The sequence below is a fragment of the Rhodamnia argentea genome, chromosome 9 (assembly GCF_020921035.1).
Source record: "Rhodamnia argentea isolate NSW1041297 chromosome 9, ASM2092103v1, whole genome shotgun sequence".
Lineage (NCBI taxonomy): Eukaryota > Viridiplantae > Streptophyta > Magnoliopsida > Myrtales > Myrtaceae > Rhodamnia > Rhodamnia argentea.
This window is the reverse complement of record NC_063158.1, coordinates 22,536,946-22,560,186: the sequence shown is the minus strand read 5'-3', so window position 1 is coordinate 22,560,186 and position 23,241 is coordinate 22,536,946. Positions and strand designations below refer to the sequence as shown.

Sequence of the window (23,241 nt, the reverse complement as noted above, 5' to 3'; positions counted from 1 at the left end):
CGTACACCTTGTGAGGGGCAAGAGCCTGCCCTCTTCTTTCTCGTTGAGGCTCTCCTATTGATTCGAGGATCCAGATGGTTGAACTACTTGAGCCTGCAACGTTTCCCCGTAAAACACCGAAAAAGCACAATCATCGCATGAAAAATCTTGCTTATAAAGACTAGCAAAGAGGGTCTTTTCCAAGAGGAAATATTCACAATGCTTGAGAGGGCACAATCTTTTTTTTTTTTTTGGTCAAATGAGACGACACTATCTCAAATATAAGAAAAATAAACCAACACTTTCATAGAATTAGCCTACACTATTTTGATGTGTGTATAGTTCGAACTATATTTTGATTTGAGCTGAATATGTTACATGGATAATTCACGTGTAACTTTATCTTTTGTCCACCATGAAATATACCAGATTGGAAGCTAAATCAGCAAATCACATTAATTTGAATTGATGGAATGATAACATTGGACATTTTCATATAGTCTAAAAATTATGTGGGACTTTTACCAAAAATTCATGGATTATATTAAGCAAATGAAATGCTCGGGGAGCACATCAAGCAAAATTAAAAGTTCAGAGACGACATAACGCATTGAGCCAAAATTCAGGGATCACGTGTATCATTTCCTCAAAATTTTAATAATCAAGGCACCGCCGCACACGTCACTAATAAAGTTAAATCTTTCGAGTAAACTTTCTTTGTTTGTATATTTAATAAGTGCTCGAGCATTCGATAATGAATTCTATACAAATATAAAACAAAACCAATCGTGCCTTTTGGTGATGGCAATGGGTGTTGAACCGAACCAGGATGATAACCATGTTGGTTGGAGGATGTTCCATGTTTGATTGAAAAAGCTCTTAGCGAGTGGAAATTCGAAAGATGTATGCACTCCTCTGGATTCCCACCTCCTAAAGATGGGATAGAGACACGATTGTCTTTCATCCGTATGGTGGGTCATGGGCCTGGATGAAAGCCCATGGACCGGGAATTCAATTATAAAAGACCGAAGAGACCTGATGGGCCAACTCGGAAGGGCTTCTCCGGCCCATTGTCCTCGTTCCGCAAATCAGGCCGCCAATTAGGTGGCTAAGGCCCATCGCACTGATTCCCTCAACCCGAATTGGCTCTTTAGTGTTCGGTGTTATGCGTGGACTATGGACTCTGGAGACCCAAATGTTATCTTTTCTGACTTTAATTGAAAGTAGTACGTATTTTGTCCCAAAAAAAAAAAAAGTACATGAATATCGAACTCAAAGCATAGGAACTAATTAAATTATTAAAAAAGTACATGAATATACGCATTTTGTTTGGAGTGGTCATTCCGGTTACAAAGAAAACGGAAATGCCGATCTACCCGTGTACTCACCGTTAATGGGACCCTGGCAAGATCTGTCTCGGCTGCCGTTTCTGCGCCACCTTGCGACTCCTTGATGAACTTGCCGTCGCGCCTTGTCGACGCGCGGCTAATACCTTTAAATGAAATGGTGCTGATGTGGCATTCCACGTCACCATTCCAGTTTGCGCATTCAAAAACCAACTTAAAACGGAAAAATTGTGTTTTTCAAGGACCCAATTGCAAGAAAAAAAATTCAGTGACTTAATTGAATATTTTACAAAAAATTCAAGGACCGGGCGTTCCCTTGTTCCAAAACAACATAAAAATAGATCAAACATCATCATATTAGTTATATATACGAGCCCCGACGGACCCAGGATTGAACCGGCTGGGTCAAATCTGTCAGCTCCATGAAATTCTGATCTCAAAACTGATGCTGAAGAATTCAATCACAGCAAGCAGATCTCCAGAGAGAAATCAGTTTCCCTAACCTTGCTGCAGATGAGCAGCATTTTCTCAAGCCATTTCGCTCTAGGACGACGCGAAGATCGACTCGCTTCGAGCGGCATAGAAGCGACCGTAAGCTTACCGTGTTCCGAACACGTACCCGGTTCCATACAAATCGCAAAAATGAATTATAGGAATCGTCGGTGTTAAACAAATGTTATGGAGGAAATTAAATGGCATTAAGCAAAGTGAACAATCAAACCCTTCACATTTCTCTCTTTTTCGTGTGACTTTAATCCCCCTCTCGGTCCTTTCTAGTCCGTAATTCTCTTACAATGCGTGATGGCGCTGCACCCGCGCTTGTACGGGTTGGCCCGCTTCATCTTGTTGCAGTTGTAGTAGGACTGGCCGCGCCGGTTGCACGGGACGGTGTTCTTCTTGAGGGCGCCGTAGCTGATGTACCGGCGGTTCCCCGCGAGCTGCCGCCGGTTGGCCTCGGAGTCCATCATCATCTCTTCGAACGCGTCCATGGAGTCCCCCACCGACACGGTCAGGTCGCCGGCGCCGATGAATCCGAAGGAGTGGGGCGACGACTCGGCCGCCACGGCCAGGGACAGGACCAGGAGCACGGCCCAGAACTTGAGTCCCATCACGGCAAAGCTAAGGAGGAGGAAATTTCCCTCGAAAATGTCAGAAGGCTTTTGCAAAAGAAAGTGCAAATTCTCTCTTGTTGTCTCCGACCCTTCCTGTTGGAGGAGGGAAGAGATTGTTATTGAAGGTTGTTGGTGAGAGATGATAAGGAAGCGCAATGCTTAGTTTAGAATTCGATTTCGTTTCTCGATCTCGTGATTCAACGTGATTTTGGGGGTTCCACCGTTTCTTGCTCCTTGTTTTTCTTGAGGCTTTCTCAACCGTTTGGACATGGCTCAATCATGCTATAATTGGCAAATTCTATGTTGTCTGTTTTTGACTCGACCTTTCCAACTAACATTGCGACACGTGTGATCGGATCGATTTTGTGCAACGAGAATTTTAATAGAGATTATTATCTTCGATGAAGTACAAGAGTTTTAGGTTAAAAGGGTGATTTTGAAATGTACGATTAGATGATGTTAATGTGATTCCTGACTGTGGAATTGAGAATTTCAGTCAACCATGGCTCGCTCTCAATATCACATCAAGAGTGAGCGAGACCCTCAAAACCAAAAGCTCCATTTGCTCTTTTGACAAAACTGAGCGCAGTACTTTATGAGAAAATTTCAAATAAAGACTTTATGTTCCGTTTGTTTCGCGAAAAATATGACATTTTCGGAAAATGTTTTCCGGGAAGTCATTTTCCAGGAAAATGACTTCTTTTTCCGATGTTTGACAAAAACTTGAAAAAGTTCAGGAAAATGTTTTGCACCATTTGATCAGGAAATTGACAAAACTAAAGTAAAAGCAAGCTATATACTTTAGGTCATATAGTCTGGTACTTAATAGTGTTAGAGGATTTTCTAATTTATATCATTGATGATAAATTCTACAAAGCAGTAGCACTAGAAGTGCATTCTCGAGGTCATTTTCTATCGTTCAGACCCTCCTCGCAGTTCTCTCGTAGGAGAACATGAGAATAGCTTGGCCTGCAGTGGTAATGCGAGAATCACGCTGCGAGGAACAATTTTTGTCCTCGTCGACGGTGCTCGGAGCTCTGGCACCACCCTTGTTTGTGATGCTGCTGGCGTTCATTGGAAAGTAGATGGTCCCTGTTGACTGTGCCACAGAGGTCTCACAGCGCCTCTTAGAGGCCACTCGGAATCGGCCGTCGAGTGCCTCGCCAACCCGCCCGTCAACTACGTTGGGGCAGTGAGCCTAAAAAAATCTGTGGATTGTAATGGAATGGGATAAAGGAAACACTTCCTTTTGCTTTTCATTTCGTAGCGGCAAAAATCTGTGGATTGTCCAAATACTTCGGTTCATAACCAAGTTAATAACAGAGGGCTGATCATGAGCGAGATAACGACGATGAATTTTTTGCATTCTATCCCCCCCAAAAGGAAAATAGAATCATATCTTACAAAATGGAAATGAAAAAAGAACTAGTGAGAAGGCATTATGAAGAAGAATCCATGCTACATACAGATTTGTCGCACCGGCTCCATCACTTCCACAATTCTTCCATGGGAATTCCACGCTCGAGAGCAACGTCGCGGAATTGCCTCATCTTCATAACCGCGACGACGGTCGCTCTCGCATTGTTAAGGGCGTTGTTGCTCCCGAGCTGCTTCCCCAAAGCATTCTCAACACCAGCCATTTCTAGAACTATCCTCACAGCTCCTCCGGCAATAACCCCAGTACCAGGAGAAGCAGGTCTTAACATCACTTTTGCCGCCCCATAATCTCCCTCGGACCTGGCATAAATCATAAATCATTATAGAAACAATCATGTTTAGGTTTACTCACACCACATATGCACCCGAAGTGTACTACCTGGTGAAATTCAACTACTGATAATGCCCAAAAGAACTTCCATCAAAGGCACCAGCAGAAAGTGAATACTTTACCAGCATCACACTTAAAACTCTTTTACTTAGTAAATACTGGACATTACTTCTGACAGGAATGCCCGGTGGGACAGCATTACCTTAACAATTCAAAGACACAGAACTCGACATTCTTCTACCAGAAAAGTCAGATAATATTCCAACACTAAAAGGCGCAAAATTGTTGGGGTGGGGGGTGTTTTTCCAGATCTGGCTACAATTGATCAAGATGAACAGTTAACTTTAGACCACTTGCATGGAAAACCTCATCCTAACAAGAATGTGTTTCCCCCTAAAAGTAAGATGCCAAACTATCGCCCACAAGCTTTCGAGTATTAAAGCTTCAATGTACGAAAGTAGACAAGGCAGAGACACTATTGTTTGGTTCATTAAAGACTAACACCATTAGCACTTGAACAAGAGTTGTCATTTAGCAATCTGAAATCCAGCATCTACAGCTGAACTGAGAGAGACTGTAACCTACCTAATGTACATTCAACTGTAAAAACGAAAACACCACAAACTCTACGTGTCCATATAAAATTTTATTCTGACAAAAGCCGATGATTTTGGAATCCACTGCTTTTCGGAATCGACTGCCTAAACCATTCCCTGAATTTCTGAAGCTACATAATACACTTCCCAGGTTAACCAATGAAACCTCCAAACAACAAGCCATCAAATGAGACTAGCTATTTATACCAAAACTCTGCGCACAATATTTTGTGATCATTGAAAGTAGCCACCTTCAGAGCATTTGTAATGGCACCCACGGCAGCAGAAAGATCCCATAATCTCTATCAAACTCAAGCATAAACTAATTCATATCTACTTGATAACCACCTAGAGAAGTAAGACGACAGAAGGATCCGACTTCAGGGAAGAGAACAGGTATCTTTCAAAAGAGGAATATGTCCGCATGGACATTCTTGATAACCATTTATGCCTGGTGATCCCGACTTCGTAAGCACAATACAATGGACAGAAATCCACAAGCATCCAAACCACATCACTAACGCTAACTTTTAAATGATGGCTAACGGTAACCTCCAAAGCGTAACGACCCCTACTTCTTCACATTTATAAGAACATTGACAAACTAGAATTAGCAAAATGCATTCTCACAAAACCAGCGCCATGTTGGAAGATGCCTCCAGCTGCTTTTCAGTGAAAAACAACTTTAGAGCAAATCGAGAATCAACAACAGAATAGATTTCCTTACACAGAACTACAATCTTTGAGTTTCTATATGCTAGTCTTTATTAGCAGATGCAACGGCTCGATGCAGAAGGCGACCCGTCTTGGCCTCTCCTCACACGGTCTGCGATGAGTTTCACGAAGTCCAATTTCTATTGAGCAAGAGCATCACAACACATGATCTTCCAGAATTCACCCTATCACATTCCGCTAACTACATCCATCTCGCCTCCCCTTTCCTCTTTCTGTTATCCAATACCCCCAACATCTATCGGAACAGCAAAATTGCTACCACAAAACACACTCAAGCTCAACACTCATTTAATCACCCACATTCATCCCACAGCCACCTCAAACACATCATCCAATACTCATCCAAACTACATTACCACAAAACACCCAAAACCTTCATAATTAAACAAAAAAAAAGAAGGGAAAAGGGCAAAAAAAACAATCGCCCATTTACCTGTGAGGAAAAGTCAGGTACTTGGTCATCGGCACGGTGATGATGTTGCGCCGCGCGTTGACTGCGGACTTCTGAACAGCGGCGATGACCTCCTTCGCCTTCCCCACGCCGACGCCGACCTGGCCCTTCTTGTCACCGACGACCACGATCGCCCTGAAGTGCAGCTGCTTCCCTCCCTTCACCACCTTGGTGACCCTCCTCACCTGAACCACCCGCTCGTCGAACCCATCCTTCACCTTCTCCCTCTTCACCTTCCCGAAGCCGGTCGTCTTCTTCACCTTCGAGTCCATCACGGAGATGTCGTTGCCCAGAACGCTGACCCCACTGTACCCGGGCCCGTAGAGCTCCTCGTACGCGGCGGCGATCTCGTCCTCGGTCTCGAGGGGGCCGTCGTCGAAGGACGGCGGCGGGACGAAGCCCTCGGGCGGGGCGGGCGGGTCGAAGGCGACATCGGCGTCGGGGTTGACGGTGTCGAAGAAGGAAGTGTCGATGTCGCCAGCCTTGGCGACGGCGGCGGCGGGTCTTGAAATGGAGGAGGAGTGAAGGAGAGAGAATTTGGGGAAACCGGAGGAGGGCTTCGAGGATTTCAAGAAGAGGACTACGCGGGGGCTGTGGTGGTGGTCGTGGTGGTGGGAGGAGAGGGAGGAGAGATGGGTCGCAGAGAGGGTTGACGTGGTCGCCATTGGAGAGTGAGCAGGAAGGGAGGGATTGAAGAAAAGAGAGCAGGGTAGAGGGCTTATCCTATTTTCCCTCTGGTCTGGTTCGAGAGGGAGGGAAGGAGATGAGGGTGTTGGTGACGTGGATGCCACGCTGGCGCGCTTTTGCTGACGCGTATGATGAGCCAGAGCTATGGTCAAGCGACCTTACACGTCGGAAAACCATTTGCGGTCAAAGAAAATACGCAGGTTAAAAATGAGTTCCCTTACTCAAGAAGGGAAAAATATTTTCCCAAAAAATGATTCTCCGAAAAGTATTATACTTAATCATGAAATTTTTCCCGAAATAAACATGCCTTTAATTACACTAAAATATTCTGGCTGAGAAGGGAAAAATATTTTCCTCTTTCCGAAAAGTATTTTCCTTTAACATGAAATTTTTTATGAAACAAACATAGCCTTAGTTATCATAAAATATTCCTCAATCAATAAAAATACTAATAGGTGATGAAACATTTTACTTCCTAGCAACGTTTAGTTTTCATTGGTGTAATGGCAGCAAAAATGCAAAAATATTGTAATTGATATAACTTTTATATGGCACTCATTTCAATGCTAATTTTTTGTTTAATTATGACTTGAGTGCCACTATTGGAAAAATATGATCACATCAGTGCCACTATTGCCGATTTGTGTGATCGAAAAATCCGACGTGAGAAAATTTTATGGTACACCATCCGACGCGACTTAACGGGGTGGTGCATGTGTGTTATTTGCCATAACTTAACGAATTGGAGCTGAATCCTTTGTCTTCTTCGAACCCTAATTTCGTAGCGTTCTTCAATCTAGGAATTGGGATAAAATTAGGTGCTAAAATTTGCAATGAAGAGGAACGGCTCACGATCAAGACAGGCTAAGTCGTAGATTTATTTTCTAAAATCATCTGAATTTGATTCCTCTAAAATTTTCCGTTCTCTTAAATAAGCCACATCGGGTTTGAAATTTTATTTAAAAAGCGACGGAGCATGAATCGCCGAAGTAATGTAATCTACTGCATAAAAGTACGGTTTTAGTGATATTAGTTGGTATTAAAGAATTTACTTAGAAAAAATGAGATTTACACGTGACTGCTCTTGTTGAATATGACTTGTCTATTGTAAATCTGTATTCTCCTTGATTTATATGCCAACCTTGATGACTACAATTTATTCATCCTAAATATTACGGAAAAATTACCAAAAAAGTCTCAAACCTATTGTAATTATGTCAATTTAATTCTAAACTTATTTTTTTGCCGATTAAGTCCTAAACCGTTTATAATTTTGTCAATTCGGTTCATTTGGGCGACAAGCGCTGACTTAACAATTAACTTTTTATTATTTTTATTTTTTAGTAAAATTTTTCCTTTTTTTTTTTAGGAGTTTGGACCAGCAGCCCTGCCGGCCATCGGCCGAGTCTTGTCAAGGGATCCCAACCCTCTCCCAACTACGATGAGGGCCGGTGACCTCACCGCGGCGAGCCTAACGACCAATGAGGGTTGCGAACCCTTGCCCAACCGCAAGCGAGGGCTAGTGACCCTCGTCGCGATTGCCATAGTTGTCGCCTAGGCAAGGGCTCGCGGCCCTCGCCTAGCGGCCGGCAAGGGCCGCAACCCTCACCCTGTCGGCCCAAACCCCGAAAAGAATAAAAGACAGAAAAAAATTATTAAAAAATAATTCAAAAATTATGAAAAATATTATTGAAAAATTACCATGTCGGCATCGATGGTCAAATGGACTAAATTGGCACAATTACAAAAGGTTTAGGACTTAATCGACAGAAAAAAATTAGTATTGAATTGGCACAATAACAATATATTTATGACTTTTTTTGATAATTTTCCCTAAATATGAATCATGCATGGCGCATATAGATCATTCTTTGTAAATACAAATCATTCTAAGTAGATTTTTTTTTTTTCAGATACAAGCTTTTCTCGAAAATATATAGCTTGCTCTTTATAAATAACAGTTCTTTTCTCAATTTTACCAAAAAGACAAATTGTGATTATTTATGTTAACTTTCTATAGTGCTAGCCAACACATCTGTTTGTTGCATTTCTCATTCTTCCGAAAGCTAATTATACATAATAAAAAAAGAACAAAAAGTTATACATAAGTAATCCTTTTGATGGGAGAATAAAAAAAAAGTCAAAACCTATTGCAATTGTTTATATTAACTGTTGACCCCCCTTTTTTTACCAATTGAATCCTAAACCTTTTATATTTTTGTCAATTTAGTCTATCCGACCAATTTTGGATAGAAATCACTAATATAGATGTCGATTATCCTACGTGGGTGCAGCTGGCGTTGATGTGAAATTCTTTTAATAACCTTTTTAATTTTTTTCAATTTTTTAATTTAACTTTCATTTAATTTTCTTTCCCTTTCTTTTTTTTTTTTTTCTCTAGTCGACCGGCTGGAGGAAGAAGAGAGTGAAGAAAAAAAGAGAAATAAAAAAGGAAAAAATAATAGAAAACATTCAAAAAAATATTTAAAATGATCTACATCAACGCTGGCTACACCACGTAAGATCACTGGAGCCCATGTCAACATTTATGGTCAAAATTGATCGGATAGCTGAATTGGCACAAATACAAAAGGTTTATAATTGAATTGGTTCTATTGCAAGAGGTTTAATATTTTTTCGATAATTTTCCCTCCTTTTGACGGATAATTCATTGTTAGCTTCCACTCACTTCAATTCCGTGCTTCCCCTACAGAAATATAACTAATTATTTTGTGCTTTCATTGTACTTGTTTTTATTACACGCGTGTAACACGTGCTTCACACTAATAATTAAGAGAAACTTTCAAATAATGGCCCAAAATGATCTCAATTTCTCTAATAAGGGTCTAAAGTGATCATTATTTCAAATAAGAGCATGAAGTGTCATAATTGTCTTAGATAAGTGCCTGAAGTTATCATGGCTGTTTCAAATAAGAGTCCGATCTCGCCGCCCGGCCAAATATTCTAGTCGATTAGGGGCATTTTCATCAAAATACAATTTTAACTTAATTTTTAATTAAATAAAAAATAAAAAAATGAAAGTTAAAAAAAAAAAAAAAGTAGCAAACACAGGCGGGAGGCAGCAAAAACCAATCTATCAAGTCCTACTGCATGTCCGGCCGAGGACACTCAGCCCCTTATTTGAGAAAATGAGGCATTTCGAGCTCTTTTTTGAAATTTCTCAATAATTTACAAAGTAAAAGATATATTGTAAGTAAATTAAGTTTAGATAAAAAGAATGACCATGAATAAACAAGATTTACTAGAGTTTCATGCACTTTTCTTTCTTTTTTTCTTACTTGAAATGACCATATATATAGCTTGATACTCGACTCATATTAGATTCATATTGAAGTTCCTCTTCTAGCTTTAAGTAATAGAAATTTGGGGCATTGTTGTTTGACTCGACTTAATTAGATTACAATCACTTCATAACCGAATTAGATTTCGAGCTCAAGCTTAAGAGGCTCGAATATTTGCCCCACGTTATTACTATATTATATACTTGATGACCCCAAGGTTCCTGCAATTCCTCCATGTAAGTGAAAATCTGTTGGCTCGCCGGCCTCTTGCCCCTTGGCACCGCTCATAAGGAGTGATCTTTGAGCAGCGCTCATTCCTAGGCTCAGCGGGAGCGAGATTGCATTAACGCAAACCCATTTGGTCGATGCAATTTTGAAGCTGCACTTTTCAGGATCTTGAAAGGATTCGGATCGCTCAACAAAGCATTTAAAATAGCATATTTCGGAAAGACTTGTCAAGGGACCAAGTTGAGTGGTGCGAAACGAGGCAACTCGGATGATATTGCGAAGATGACGGAGTCCGATTTCCTCGACTCGTGTTTTTGGCCTCGGGGTATCACGATGCTTGCGTGAGTATCAGCTTGCATAGCGTGTGTTGCAACCGCATGCGACTGATACAGATCATTGCTATTGTTGATTGTCTTTTCCTAGTGCATTAGGATTCATTACATATTTTTCAACGTTTGATTATCGTAACAAAGTACTTGGCACTCGAAGACTGTTGCTAGATGTAGCATTGCTAGTTTGTCGACATGATGGCTAATCTAAATGCTGGCCTGCGGAGATTTCTATCTACCGTTTGACTTACTAAGTAAAGTGTTAATGGAGGGTCGTCTTCATGAGAGAAAACCACTCTACAGATGCAGATACTATCGACCACTTATTTGGTAGTGATGTGAATGGAGGGCCGTCTTCATCATCATCAAATGGTACATCCCACCTAAGCCATTTCAAGCAAGGGCTAGTTCTAGATCTTTAAAGCCGAAATGCCATCCGGCTTCGATTGGTAGTGTTTCAAGTTTTCGAGGAAAAGAGTATGTCGAAGCCAAACTCTGTTCGTTTGAGGCTGCCAAACCTTTGAAACCGGATGCAAAGTTGCTATCCATCTTTGATAGTTATCAGGATATTCAGTCGAATCCCATCATGGAGATGCAAAAGGAGACAGAGGATTTTCTGCTCAAAATGCTTGAGCATGGATTTCAGCTAGATATGTATGTGATTGGAGAAGTAGTTGGTAAACATTTTTAGCATTGCTATCATGTTAACTTTTTACACATCCTCTTTTCTTGAAAAGTCTAATTTATAGGATCAGGGTATAGCATTGTCTGAGCCTGAGAAAATTCTTGAATACAGTATTGCATTATTCTCTGTTTGGAGATGGTCAAGTTTTCCTTAAATCATAGAGATCTAAACGTTACATTGAGACAATATAATGTGTTGGTTCATTTCTCAATTGCTCGCAAGAGAGATGACTCGGATGAACAGTGTCTTGACGGCAAAACGACACCTCAAACGCCAATATTTGTATATGGCACTTGATTTGGTGCCAATATTTTTTTTGAATCAATTAAGAACTAATTTTAAAAAAAATGATTATTTAAGTACCAATTCCAATGAGGTCGCCGGAATTTTTTGTAGTTAGCACTAACGTAATCGTTTTTTCTCCCTTTTGGTAGCCTGCATCGCAATAAATGCGGTAGACTATATTTTCTCTCTCCAACTTTTTCTCTTCACACGCTATGGGCCTACATGGCAACGATTTTGATTCGAAAAAGTAATTTTGGTTAAAATTATTTTTTTCGATTCTGTTCCTCGGATGAGTTTTAGAGAATCAAAACGCGTTTGGTAATCGTACAAAATTTTTGTTCTCGAAAATAATTTCTCTTCCTAATTTTTGTCATTTAAGTTAATAACTACATTGTTACTTTGTGAAATTTCATTCTACATTTTGAATTAATTGAAAATTAATTCATATCAATTCTCTTATATAACATATTGCATATAATATTTTTTTATGCTATTCTGTCTAATTGTCATGTCATAATGAGTCATTTTAAGCTTAAAAAAGGATAGACCATGTTGATTTAGTGCGTGAAAATGAGGTCAAACTAGCATAATCTAAGCTTCTTCTATTTTTAGGGTTTTCTGAAATTTCTCTTTTTTCTAGAATTTTTGAGAATTTTTTCATTTTTATTTTATTTTTTATTATCTTATATATTTTCCTTTGAAAATGAGACATCGTTATGTTTTAGGCCGAGTGAAAAGTGATGAGAGAACCGAAAGGAAAAAGTCAGAGATGTGGGATTTCATTCTGTTTTGTGATTCTCAAAAGTAATTCTTTTCCCAGAACAAACTTTTTTTTGTTCTTGTTTTTGCTCTTAAACTGTTTTCGGGAATAGAATTAAAATCATAATCATTTACGTTACCAAACATGATTATCATTTTTTTTTGTTCTAAGGAACAGAATCAGAGAACTAGAATCGTTGCTATGCAGCCCTATTTCTCATACTCTCGTGAATTCAAACGTCTCTCTCTCTCTCTCTCTCTCTCTCTCTCTCTTCGACACTCGCTCTCGACTCCCTCGCTTTCCGCTCCGACGCTCACTCCCAACTCTAGTGCTTGCTCCGTCTCTGTACCGTTGCTCGATCTCGGCTCACCGAGGAGCGGAACCCCCACCAGCTGACCGGGCGGCGGGACACCCGTGTCGGGGGCGCCGCCCTCGTATTCCGTGCTCGGGGATCACATGTCGTTGGATCATACTTCAATTTCCCTAAGCTCACGTGGGCGTGCCCGGTGTGAGAAACAAGGGTCCTCGAAGTGTTTGCCAACTCCAACAGTTACCACTCATTATGCGGATTTAACCCTCCTGAAAGAGAAGGACGCGCAGTTTGTGAAGGCAGCTGTGGAATTCTCATTGGAAACCTTCGCTAGATCAAGGGGTGTACTGGTGATTCAAATGCGTTAATTATTGAAAAATCAATTGGATTTGACGGGGAAGAGCAAAACATTGGGTGGAAAGGTTTGCTACATCAAGCTCTGCTGGAGGAAAGAGACCATTCAAAGCTCAAGCTGAGAAGGCTGCATCTCAAGCAATGGGATTCAAAGCTTATCATGCCTGGCCTTTTAGTTTGTTGCTGCATGTGATCGAATCAGTTCTTTAGAAATTAGGGAATTTATGTCAGCTTGCTGTGGCTAGCGTTGATCCGATTCAACGATACAGCACCGTGTTTGATCGACGATTGCTTATTATGGTACGTGAATAGTTGAGCATCGGCGATCTGGACCTCGACAAATTAAATAATCGAACGGCTCTCAAGCTGCACAGTCGAGTTGACGTTGAGTACTCCTCCGGGCCAAGTTTGTCCTTGCCATGCCACCCACCGCTTCACCCCCTCCGGCCACCGTAGCTGGTGGCAGGATCGGTGGACCTCCTACTTCCACACCCATGATATCAATTTCTCATCTTATTATGGATAATTCCAGATACATAGAAAAATTTGGACATAATATAAAAAGCGACGGAAGTAAAAGAACAAGTGTTGACCAACCAAAACACCGAGAAGGACACCATCTTACACCTGTCCTTGGCACAGCCAACGTGTCGATCCAGCACGAAGCCACTTCGTCAACCTCCTCCATATAACCTGCATGTGGTCATGGACAACGACTCCCGTGGAAGCCAGAAGAACAAACATTGACGCGGAAACGCAGAGAACAAAGAGAGAGCTCTAAAGAAACGAAACCCTACCAATGGCCGCGATGTCCATGGCCAGAACTGCAATCTTCAATCTAGCAAGAGCCTTCCCTCAGTCTCCATCTTCAGTCTCTCTCAGGTGTTCTCGCAAGCTCTCCAGGATCTCCTTCAGTTCTCATGCTTCCAAACACTCCGATGAGGTAACCAAGTAGAACTCTTGGTAGTTACACGAGAATTTATCATTAGTTAATATGTTTTTGTTTTCTTCTTGGTTCGTTTTGGTTTTAGGTCGATAAGAACCGAGACCCGCCGAGAGACTCGAGGGCCGACATGGCGTACCAATCCAAGGAGTCTATGAACGAGACCGACAAGCCGCCACCGGAGCTCCCTGAAGAGGCAGAGAAAGCCATAAGAGGGGCGAAGGAGAGAGCTGAGGAGATGAAGGAGAAGGCCAAGGAGTCGACGCACGCCATGAAGGACAAGACCAAGTCGTCCGCGGAGTCAGTGGCTGAGAGAGCCAAGGAGACCGCACACAGCGCCAAGGAGAAGACCAAGTCCACCGCAGAGACGGCTGCCGAGAAGGCGAGGGAAACGGCTCAGAGCACCAAGGAGAAGACCAAGGGGGCCACAGAGAAGGCCGCGGAGAAGGCTAGGGAAGGGAAGGACATGGCGAAGGAGATGGCACGTGGCACGACGGAGAGGACGGAAGGCACGGCGGAGACTGTGGTGGAGAAGGCGAAGGCAGCGGAGGTGGTGCAGAACATAGGGGAGAAGGCGAAGGAGACGGTGCAGGAGGCGTGGGGTAAGGCGAAGGAGACGACCCGGAAGATCAAGGACACGGTTGTCAGGACCTCCTCCTCCTCATCGGAAGACGAGGACGATGACGATGACAACGACGACGATGACTTCAAGAGAAGGAAGAGGGCGGACGAGGGTGCGGTCAGAGTGATTAAGGTCGAACATGGCGATGATAAGAAGAAGAAGTAAGGAAGTGGTAACCCTAATCGTCTTGTATTATGTGATGATGAATTCGATCTTCTGATGTTTTTGATAGACGTATGATGAACCTCTTGGGGGTGAGCGAATAAATTTTCCAACTTTGGTAACTTATGTTAGAGTATGCTTTGTCATTACTATCTGTTTTGGAGAAAATGAAATTCAATACTTCGAAAGTTGTCATTGGTTTATTTAGACGCAACAACACTATATGATCGTAGTAAATTTACTTAGGAAATAAAATTAGAATGAATGTAACGAGACAAATAGTTTGGAATTTTCCCATCTATAGTTTAATTTGGCTGTCCTAAATTATGTCAACGATTAGCAAATATTAGCATAGATGCCCCACAGAGTATGTATCAAATATATATATTTTTTTCCCTTCGTATCCCTACGAAATAATTTGTTGGTTTGATTAGAAAAAAATTCGGATAATGGTGATTTGAGCCCATCCTGCTCGCGGGTTGGAACGATGGGCTTGCAACCGAAGAGGCTCAATTGAGCTCGAGCCATCTTATCAACATGAATGATCCTGATGGTCTAAAATCCACTTCAAACGGAGATCCTCAATCGAGCACCGGAAGAGGAAAATCCGACTACTGGATCGGATGAATTTGTGTTCCTAGCCCAGTGGTTAGGGATCCCACCCGGGTCCGGGAAGTGAAGGCACGGTTCGATCCCTCCGGCTCCTTCGCCCCGGGGGTGGTGCTTCGATCTTACCTTTACATATTCTGTTCGAGAACTCTTATGAAACACAGGGATAAGGAGAAACCCACTATTGCAAAGTCTTCTTATTCTGTTTTAGTTACCCGAATTAATTTGTGGCGACCTGACTTGAGAAATAAAATGTAGGTTTAAGGTTGATAGAAAAGGGCTTGGGCTGTCGCGGTACTTCTCGTAAGGTTTAGGGGGATTTGTTTTCTCTTTTCGTCGTTTTTCGTGGCTTTTTTAAAGGGTTTTTAACGTAAATTTATATCTTCTTCTATTTTTATTTTTTGTAATTTTAATAGTTTTCGCATATGTGGTGACATTTTTCATATAATTTTTTACTCTAATCAACATTCTTTAAGATAATCACTCTGAGTAACGTTGCCAAGCCATCCTTAGGGACCTCTCCCCCTAGTCGAGGTTTGAAGTTTGGATACTGAGGAAACTGTCTTAATCGGGAATTTATCAGAATTCTGGTCGGGAATGAGGGGTGACGTGGAGTCTGCGGGGAGTTACAACAACTCCTCCCCATGCCAAAGCCCAGCACTTCGTGAACAGACAACAGCGCCATTCTGTTCTAGATGGGATCACCTGGTCAGGCACTCTCGTACCAACTTGTCCTTTTTTTTTTGTCGCATTCGGTTCGCCTAATCCTGAAAATTTAGTATTGCCCTAAGCATATACGAGAGGAACGAGGAACGAGGAACGAGTATGGTTTGGTTTTTGATGAACAATCGGGCATACCCAGGAGTACCTTATCACGTTTCGAGTCATTCATTTGAGAACTTTAAGTTGTACATAAATAAGATTGGTTCGCTACAAATCGACATCGAAGCATGATTCCATTGAATAGATTTGCGATTTGAGAACAGGTAAGGTCCCTAAACGAGGATCCAACAAGGATTCGAGATAGTGTTTAGCAAGGTAGAATGTAGAATTTGAACCGAGAGAAATGTTCGTACGAGACAACGTTAGGGAGCTCATGTCTCGATATCATATTTACGAAATTCCTGTTGTGACTCTTAAATAAAGATACGCATCAAATGGACGCTACGTCACTACTCCTACAAGTTGGTCATCTTAATCTATGTGAATAGAGCGATGTTGGCACATTTTGATATCAAGTAACTCTTTTTTCGCCGCCCATTATAATGTGCGTGTAGTGCTCTAAAAGGCCATTCCACTATTCAATTGTGTTATCTCTCATTGTGTAGGAACGTTGGATGGAATCGCCACCGGTCCAATCTATCCTTATATACCACGCTCATCGCATGACTACTAGTTTAAGTTGTTCTTCAAAAAACATTCCTCAAGTATTACTGCTTGCCACCTTTTTAGAAATCTGATAATGACACAAAAGGCCCTTGAAATTTGATCGGCATCAAATTGTACCTCAAGAAGCACGACCACGTATTCAAGCTAGGGAAAATGTCACAAATGATCATGAACTTTGGCCAGCTTCAAATTGTACCTCAAGAAGCACAATCATGTATTCTAGTTAGGAAAAATGACACAAATGGTTCATAAATTTCAACACAATGTCTAATATGGTCTCCGAACTTTTAATTCGTTTAATATAGTCCTTGAACTTTAGTTTAATGTGCAATGTTATCCTTGAACTTTTAATTTATTCAATATGATCATTGGACTTTATAAAAACATTCGGATCATTACCAAAAAAATTTTAAACCTATTGCAATTGTGCCAATTACTTCTTTTTTTACCAATTAAGTCTTAAAATTTTTGCAATTGTGTCAATTCAGTCCATTTGACCAAATGACGCTGACGTAAATAATTATTATTAATATTTCAATTCTTTTTCTGTCTTTTCTTTTTTAGTTTTTTTTTCTAGGCCCGGCAAGAAGCTGCGAGCCACGGGGCAAGGGCGAGCCGTGCGCGAGGGCTCGCAACGCCCGTCCAATGATCGGGGAAGGGCCACGACCCTTGGCCCTCACCCTCGCCCAGGTCTAGGTGGTTGAGGGTCGTGGCCCTCAGCCGATGGCTAGAGGTTGCCGACCCTAATAGAAAAAAGGAGAAAAGAAAAGAAAAATATAGAAAAAAAAATTATTAAAAAATCAAAAAAATATTAACAAATATTAAAAGTTATTCATGCCAGCTCGACCTTGCCAAACGGACTGAATTGGCACAATTGCAAAGGTTTAGGACTCAATTGATAAGAAAAGAATTTATGCCTGAATTGATACAATTGCACTAGATTTAGCAGTTTTTTTGATAGTTTTCTCTAAAATTGTTTAATGTTGTTCCTAAATTTAAACTAATAAAATAATAATATTGGATATTTTTATATAGTTCAGTGATTATATTAAATATGCATCAAAAGTCCAAAAATTATATTACACATGAAATTAAAATTCGAAAACCACATAAAATAAATTAAAATTATGCGAACAACATTTCACATTAAATTAAAATTAATAGGTCATTTGTGCCAATCATTCGTTTCGATCAATAGCCAGGGCAACTCCGAAGGGGATCCTAGGGTAATCAGAAACCAACTCGAGCTCTGGACACAACCGTCATTTCGGGAGACTGTGGGGGGCGCCATGGTTATCGAGAGGAATAGTGAAAGGATTGACCTCCCAAGTGGCACCCAAGAATGATGTCAGAAGGAACTGAACCAGCCCCCACCAAAAAATTGATAGTTTAGTGCAGAATGGAAGACTCGGGAGTCAGTAGAGACACACTGTGCTGCGGAGGTGGTGGAGGAGGGGAAGATAGACGCACGGGGATGGCTGTTCACTGTTGGGGTGAGAAAGGAAACGTGAAAGTGGAATGAGAGAGAAGGGTCGTTAGGGTCTGAGTGTACTGACAAAGCCACCCACCACCAGCCAGCTCCCTCGGTTAAAAACCCCCCGCACGCGCCGCCCTGACGCCGCCTTGGCCTCGGCCCCTCTCGTCCCACCGAGATTTCTCGATACCTACACCTCAATCTGGTCCATATCCTCTATACACATCGCCTGCAACACATCCCTCGTCGCACCTATATTCAACACCATCCCCTCTCTCCTCTTCTTCTTCCTCCCTCTGTCTCTCTCTCTCTCCTCTGTGCCTTGAGATAGCGGTTGAATTTTCGTTTGGGTTCTTTCTTTCTCGAGTCTTTGAGGCGGTGTCTTGTTCTTGACTCGGTCTTCAGCTTTGCTCAGGTGTTTGGGGGGCTTACTTTGCAGCTTGTTCATTCATACACTTGTTCATCGTCGAGAGATCGATCGATCGAGAGTGAGAGAAAGAGAGAGAGAGATTTCACTCGCGTCTCTCACAGGTTTTTAAGACACAAATCTCGCTGTTCTTCTTTGGCCACGTCAGTCACCTTCTCGCTTAAAACCAGGTGACTCTCTCTCTTCTCTCTTTGTCTTCCCTCTCTCTCTTCTTAATTGAGCGATCAGATTTTGGATGGTTTTGATGGGTGTGATCTGGAAGTATTGCTTGTGTGATTCTGTGTATTGAATTGTCTAAGATTCTCTCAAGCAGATCAAAGAAGAAAAACGAGACATTCTGTACGAAATTCTTCATCGTCTGACACGCTGATCGTCATCTTCATCTTCAGCTATAAAAAGGAGACCCCCCAAGGCCCAACTCTGAACAAGAAATTGAAGAGAGTGAGAGAGAGAGAGAGGGGATCACGAGAAACGCATGGAGCAAGAGAGCAAGCAACCGCCGCCGGACCGTAGGCCGGCCCAATCGGACGGCCAGCAACAGCAGCAGCAGCAGCCGCCGCCGCCCAACCAGCCCCAGAAGTGCCCTCGCTGCGACTCCATGAACACCAAGTTCTGCTACTACAACAACTACAGCCTCACCCAGCCCCGCTACTTCTGCAAGACGTGCCGCCGCTACTGGACCCACGGCGGAACCCTAAGGAACGTCCCCGTCGGCGGCGGCTGCCGGAAGGCCAAGCGCTCCAAGACCTCCACCTCCGCCTCCACCTCCTCCTCCGCCGACAGCCTCGCCCCGCACTCATCCCTGCAGGTCCTGCCACAGAGCCTCAGGGACGTCGCCGCAGGGAACCTGGCTCCCCCACCGGCCGCGGTGGCTGGGGAGGGGCCTCTGGGCTACTCGTTCTACGCGGGAGGTGGGTTCTTGTCCTCTTTGGCCGCGGTTCAGTCTATCAACCAGAGCCAGCCCTTCAACATCGGCAGCGCCACAACAAGCAATAACAGTAACAACAATTTGAGCTTTTTCCAAGGGTTTGGAGGTTTGGCTTCCTTAAGCAGCTCCCACCACCAGCAGATCCAGCAGCAAGCACAGTTTCTTCAGAGCGATTGGGGTCACAGCTTTGGCATCGGCAGCAATGCTCATACTGGTAGTAGCAACAGCAATGATAACAGCCCTAGTATTTCACATGTACATCATCATCATGGTAGCCTGTGGAGTGGAACCACAAGTGCCGGTATTGGCGGTCACGGCGGTGACGGTGGCGAGAGCGGTAGAAACGGTCTGAATGTTAACCATCCATCCGATCATCACCAATTGCCCCATCTTCCAGGATTTGGCCCTCCTCCATGAGCTCTTCCTTCATATTGATCAGTTGCTTCTGCGGTTCAGTTCGAAATGACGACGACGACGGCAACCGGCGGACTTCCTAGGTTATAAGAATTCTTTGTCAAAAATTTTCCCATACAATACACTGGTGGTGCTGGGTTTTAGTTTTGTTGGGATACAAACTGAGGAAATGTATGAAATGTTATCATGGTCTTGGAGGGTTTTCTTTTTCATGGCATTGGTATATGGATTCGTGTAATTAAGTCGGTGGGGGAATATGATTTATGTGACTATGGAGAGAATTTTGTTCTTTGGGATGTTTATGGCTTGGTTTTTGAATTTTGTGCGGCAGAATCTAAAGTCTGTTCTGATTATTCTGAGTTGAGAGCATTATCTATCGAGCATGTTTGGTAATAATTTTATTTTCGAAAATAATCTCTTGAGTACAGATTATTTTTTGTAATTTTATTTTTGGAGATAGAGAAGTAGTTTTTTTTTCTTTTTGTTATTGTTCCAAATTTATTTTTCGATTACTGACCTGATTATGAAAATAGAAAAATTAATTGATATTACGAAATAAATTTCTACTTTTTCATATTTCTGAAAATATAAGAATAGAAATCAGAGAAATAAGAACGATATCAAATAGCCATTGGTTCAAAGAACTCACCAGGAACTTGGTGGAAAGGAACAAAAATGGGTCAAGAACGAAGATCTTCTTTGGCGTGGTTAGTGGAGGTGACTGCTGCTGGTGTATAATCAGAGAAAAAGAGGATGGAACAAATCGGCTTTTTTGCATGTGAGGAACTGACGATTTCCCAAAAAATCCTTAAAAAAAACCGATCTTGACCTGTTCATCAGTTTCGATGTGCTCACCTCACTTTGCTTTTTTGTCTCAGTCAAGTTGAAAAATTCCTTTTGATTTCTTTTTTTTTTCCCAAGGCCTTTCTGTTGTGCTCCACTGCTGTTTTCCTTTTTTTTCTTCCTAGGATGGAATGTGAAGGATCAATGTCACGAAGCATAAGAAACCATATTATAATGTTATCATGCTACACTTTTTTACCTGTTTTGAGTGTACAAATTCTCAACTTTGGGAGGAATTCAAGGCCTAATTGCCTTCTTTAAACCACTGAAATGCTTGAAATCTCTTGCAAACCCTAATCTCCATTAACCCACAAATCCTGGTCTTTTCCATCGAGGTTGTGGGGTCAGTAGGAGCAGCGGCAAGCATTGTGGTGGCAAAGGAGGCTGAGCTAGGATTTTTTGGATTTGGATGTCGAATTTCTGAGTGATTAGGCAATAGGAAAGGGATGAACGTGTGCAAGGACCGGTTCTGTTTCGGAGCTTAATCATGGTCGGCGTGATTTTGGAGGGTTAACATCGCTAGTGTGACTTTCAGAAAACTTAACCACAACCGATATAATTTTCAGACTTTGTTACCCGGTGAAGCGCGATCGTAGGGTTTTTGTGACATAAGTGGTGGAGTTTGGTACATATATGCCGCTTATATCATATGGTTGTGATGCGGTGCATAACTTATGATGTGTTGCTTATGCTTGCTAGTTGGAAAAAAGTAATGAATGTATTCGTCTTAATACATATGAATGCGTATTCATTTCTAAAGCCGCATTGTTCATTGCTTGATCTCATAGAAGCGGTGATCGTCGCTTTTATTGAGATCTGATTTTGCTCTCCATCTTTTAAATTACAATTATAGGTTATGAGCACAAAGCAAAATTGCATGTGGAGAGCGATTTCGGGGAATGACAAGGGACTTTACTTCTGTTCGAACAAAATTTACCAAACTAAAAATTTCTACTTTTGGAGAATTCATGAGACATTAGACTTTGGTACAATTTTCATTCAATAAAAAATATTGTCAAGCTATATATTTTCTGACGTGGTTTATTTTGGTTTATTTTATAAAGGATAGCCAGTCATTCCTTGAATTCTGGATATGGATTTGCGGTTGACAAAGTTGGTATCAGATTGCAACACATTTTTCTTGTCGGCTTGTTGAATAAATTAGGAACTAGATACATTTCCAATATTCTCGCATTACTATGCGAAAAACGAAACGAAAAGGCTCATTCAAGATTTTGAACATGCCCAAAAGGACCCCCAAAATAAAAAATAGAAATTCGCAACAAAGAATTCCATAATTCAAGATAAGATTTGTACTATCAACTCTTATTGTACCTTCAACCCCAAAAAAAAAAGGCTCTTATTGTATCCGTTATTTGGAAAAATTAGTGATTAAAATACAATTTGTTCAGCCATTTTGAATATGCTCCAAATCGTTGAAAATACATGCAACTATGAGTTTGATCCTAAATGCAATCATCTACAGTTTGTTGCAAATGAAATGGTAAAGGTACACATTAGAAGGCAAAACTTGTGGAGAGTTTAAGACTCCGTTTTGTTTTGTTTTTTTTTTTTTTTGCGAAAGAATAATGATTTGAAAAATATTCTTTGAAAAAATAATCTCTCGTATATTTTATAGTAATTAGCCAATGAAGAACTATTCCCGTTATTCACAACAATTCATATATTAACGTTTTCGTGAAAAATGAAAATATTTTCATCATTATTTTTTTAAGAGATAGTTTTTAGTAAAATGTTGTCCAAAATGTTCATTTTTCGGGAAACAAACGAAATTTAAGGGCAAATGAAAATCGAGTAATGAGAGAAAAAGAATCAAGATTCAAAAGAGAATTCATATAAAAAAAACCTAAAACCAAATCGATTTTTTTACACCTAGATAATGATAGCAAAAGCTTGATATATATGTTGCTATACATAATATAGTGAACATTCACACCAAAAAAAAAAAAAAAAAGATGAAAGATAAAACGTGCCTCACTTCCCCATAATTCTTTCCTTAGAAAAGCTTCGACTCCTTTGTGGAGGGACTCAAAGGAATATTGCATGAAATGAGCTCAGAGAGAGAGACAGAGAGACAGAGAGAGAGAGAGATGGAATGAATGGAGTGGGTTGCTGCTGTTGTAATTTCTAAGTAATTCAAAGCATATCTTTGATCTGCCACATTGAGATCTTTGTCTAGTCTCCCATCAAATAAATATGATTAGTCCATCTTAATTAAAAGTCTCGAGATACCCACTAATCCACTTTAGTTTTTTAAATCCGGACATCACGCCAATATAGAATACTTTTCTAAAAAAGAGATTACATCACCATTCTCTGCGCCAAAGTTAGGGTTAGTTATTGGTTTCTTTCCAAACCAGACCACCGTTGAGGATGACTCAGATTAATAAAACAAAGCAGGCTTGCTTTTGTCAGAAGAATTCGTTGTGTTTTCCCACTCGGTCGCCCCGTACGAGTTATTGCTTGCCCCTAATTTCAATAA

General features: G+C 41.4%; 4 protein-coding genes across 6 annotated transcripts; 2 read left to right on the top strand and 2 right to left on the bottom strand.

Moving 5' to 3' along the window:
- Positions 1 to 1,992: 1,992 nt before the first annotated feature.
- On the bottom strand, positions 1,993 to 22,319 carry LOC115739746 (protein RALF-like 19). Its single transcript, XM_030672977.2, has 2 exons — positions 22,302 to 22,319; positions 1,993 to 2,487 (listed from the first exon to the last, which is right to left on the bottom strand). Exon 2 carries the CDS (start codon positions 2,432 to 2,434, stop codon positions 2,099 to 2,101), a length of 336 nt encoding a protein of 111 aa, XP_030528837.1. The 5' UTR covers positions 2,435 to 2,487; positions 22,302 to 22,319; the 3' UTR covers positions 1,993 to 2,098.
- LOC115739744 (30S ribosomal protein S5, chloroplastic) lies at positions 3,772 to 6,738 on the bottom strand. The gene is made up of 2 exons (XM_030672974.2): positions 5,970 to 6,738; positions 3,772 to 4,174 (listed from the first exon to the last, which is right to left on the bottom strand). The coding sequence occupies exons 1-2, from the start codon at positions 6,650 to 6,652 to the stop codon at positions 3,925 to 3,927; spliced, it is 933 nt and encodes a 310-aa protein (XP_030528834.2). The 5' UTR covers positions 6,653 to 6,738; the 3' UTR covers positions 3,772 to 3,924.
- LOC115739668 (late embryogenesis abundant protein 1-like) lies at positions 13,660 to 14,762 on the top strand. The gene is made up of 3 exons (XM_048285294.1): positions 13,660 to 13,870; positions 13,959 to 14,345; positions 14,379 to 14,762. The coding sequence occupies exons 1-3, from the start codon at positions 13,727 to 13,729 to the stop codon at positions 14,655 to 14,657; spliced, it is 810 nt and encodes a 269-aa protein (XP_048141251.1). The 5' UTR covers positions 13,660 to 13,726; the 3' UTR covers positions 14,658 to 14,762.
- LOC115739814 (dof zinc finger protein DOF3.2-like) lies at positions 18,180 to 20,309 on the top strand. Of its 3 annotated transcripts, none has more exons than XM_030673087.2 (2): positions 18,180 to 18,723; positions 18,943 to 20,309. In XM_030673087.2, the coding sequence occupies exon 2, from the start codon at positions 19,029 to 19,031 to the stop codon at positions 19,896 to 19,898; it is 870 nt and encodes a 289-aa protein (XP_030528947.2). In that variant the 5' UTR covers positions 18,180 to 18,723; positions 18,943 to 19,028; the 3' UTR covers positions 19,899 to 20,309. The 3 variants fall into 3 exon arrangements, with proteins under 3 accessions (XP_030528947.2, XP_048141250.1, XP_048141249.1); XM_048285293.1 differs by having other exon boundaries at positions 18,867 to 20,309; XM_048285292.1 differs by having other exon boundaries at positions 18,853 to 20,309.
- Positions 22,320 to 23,241: the final 922 nt, after the last annotated feature.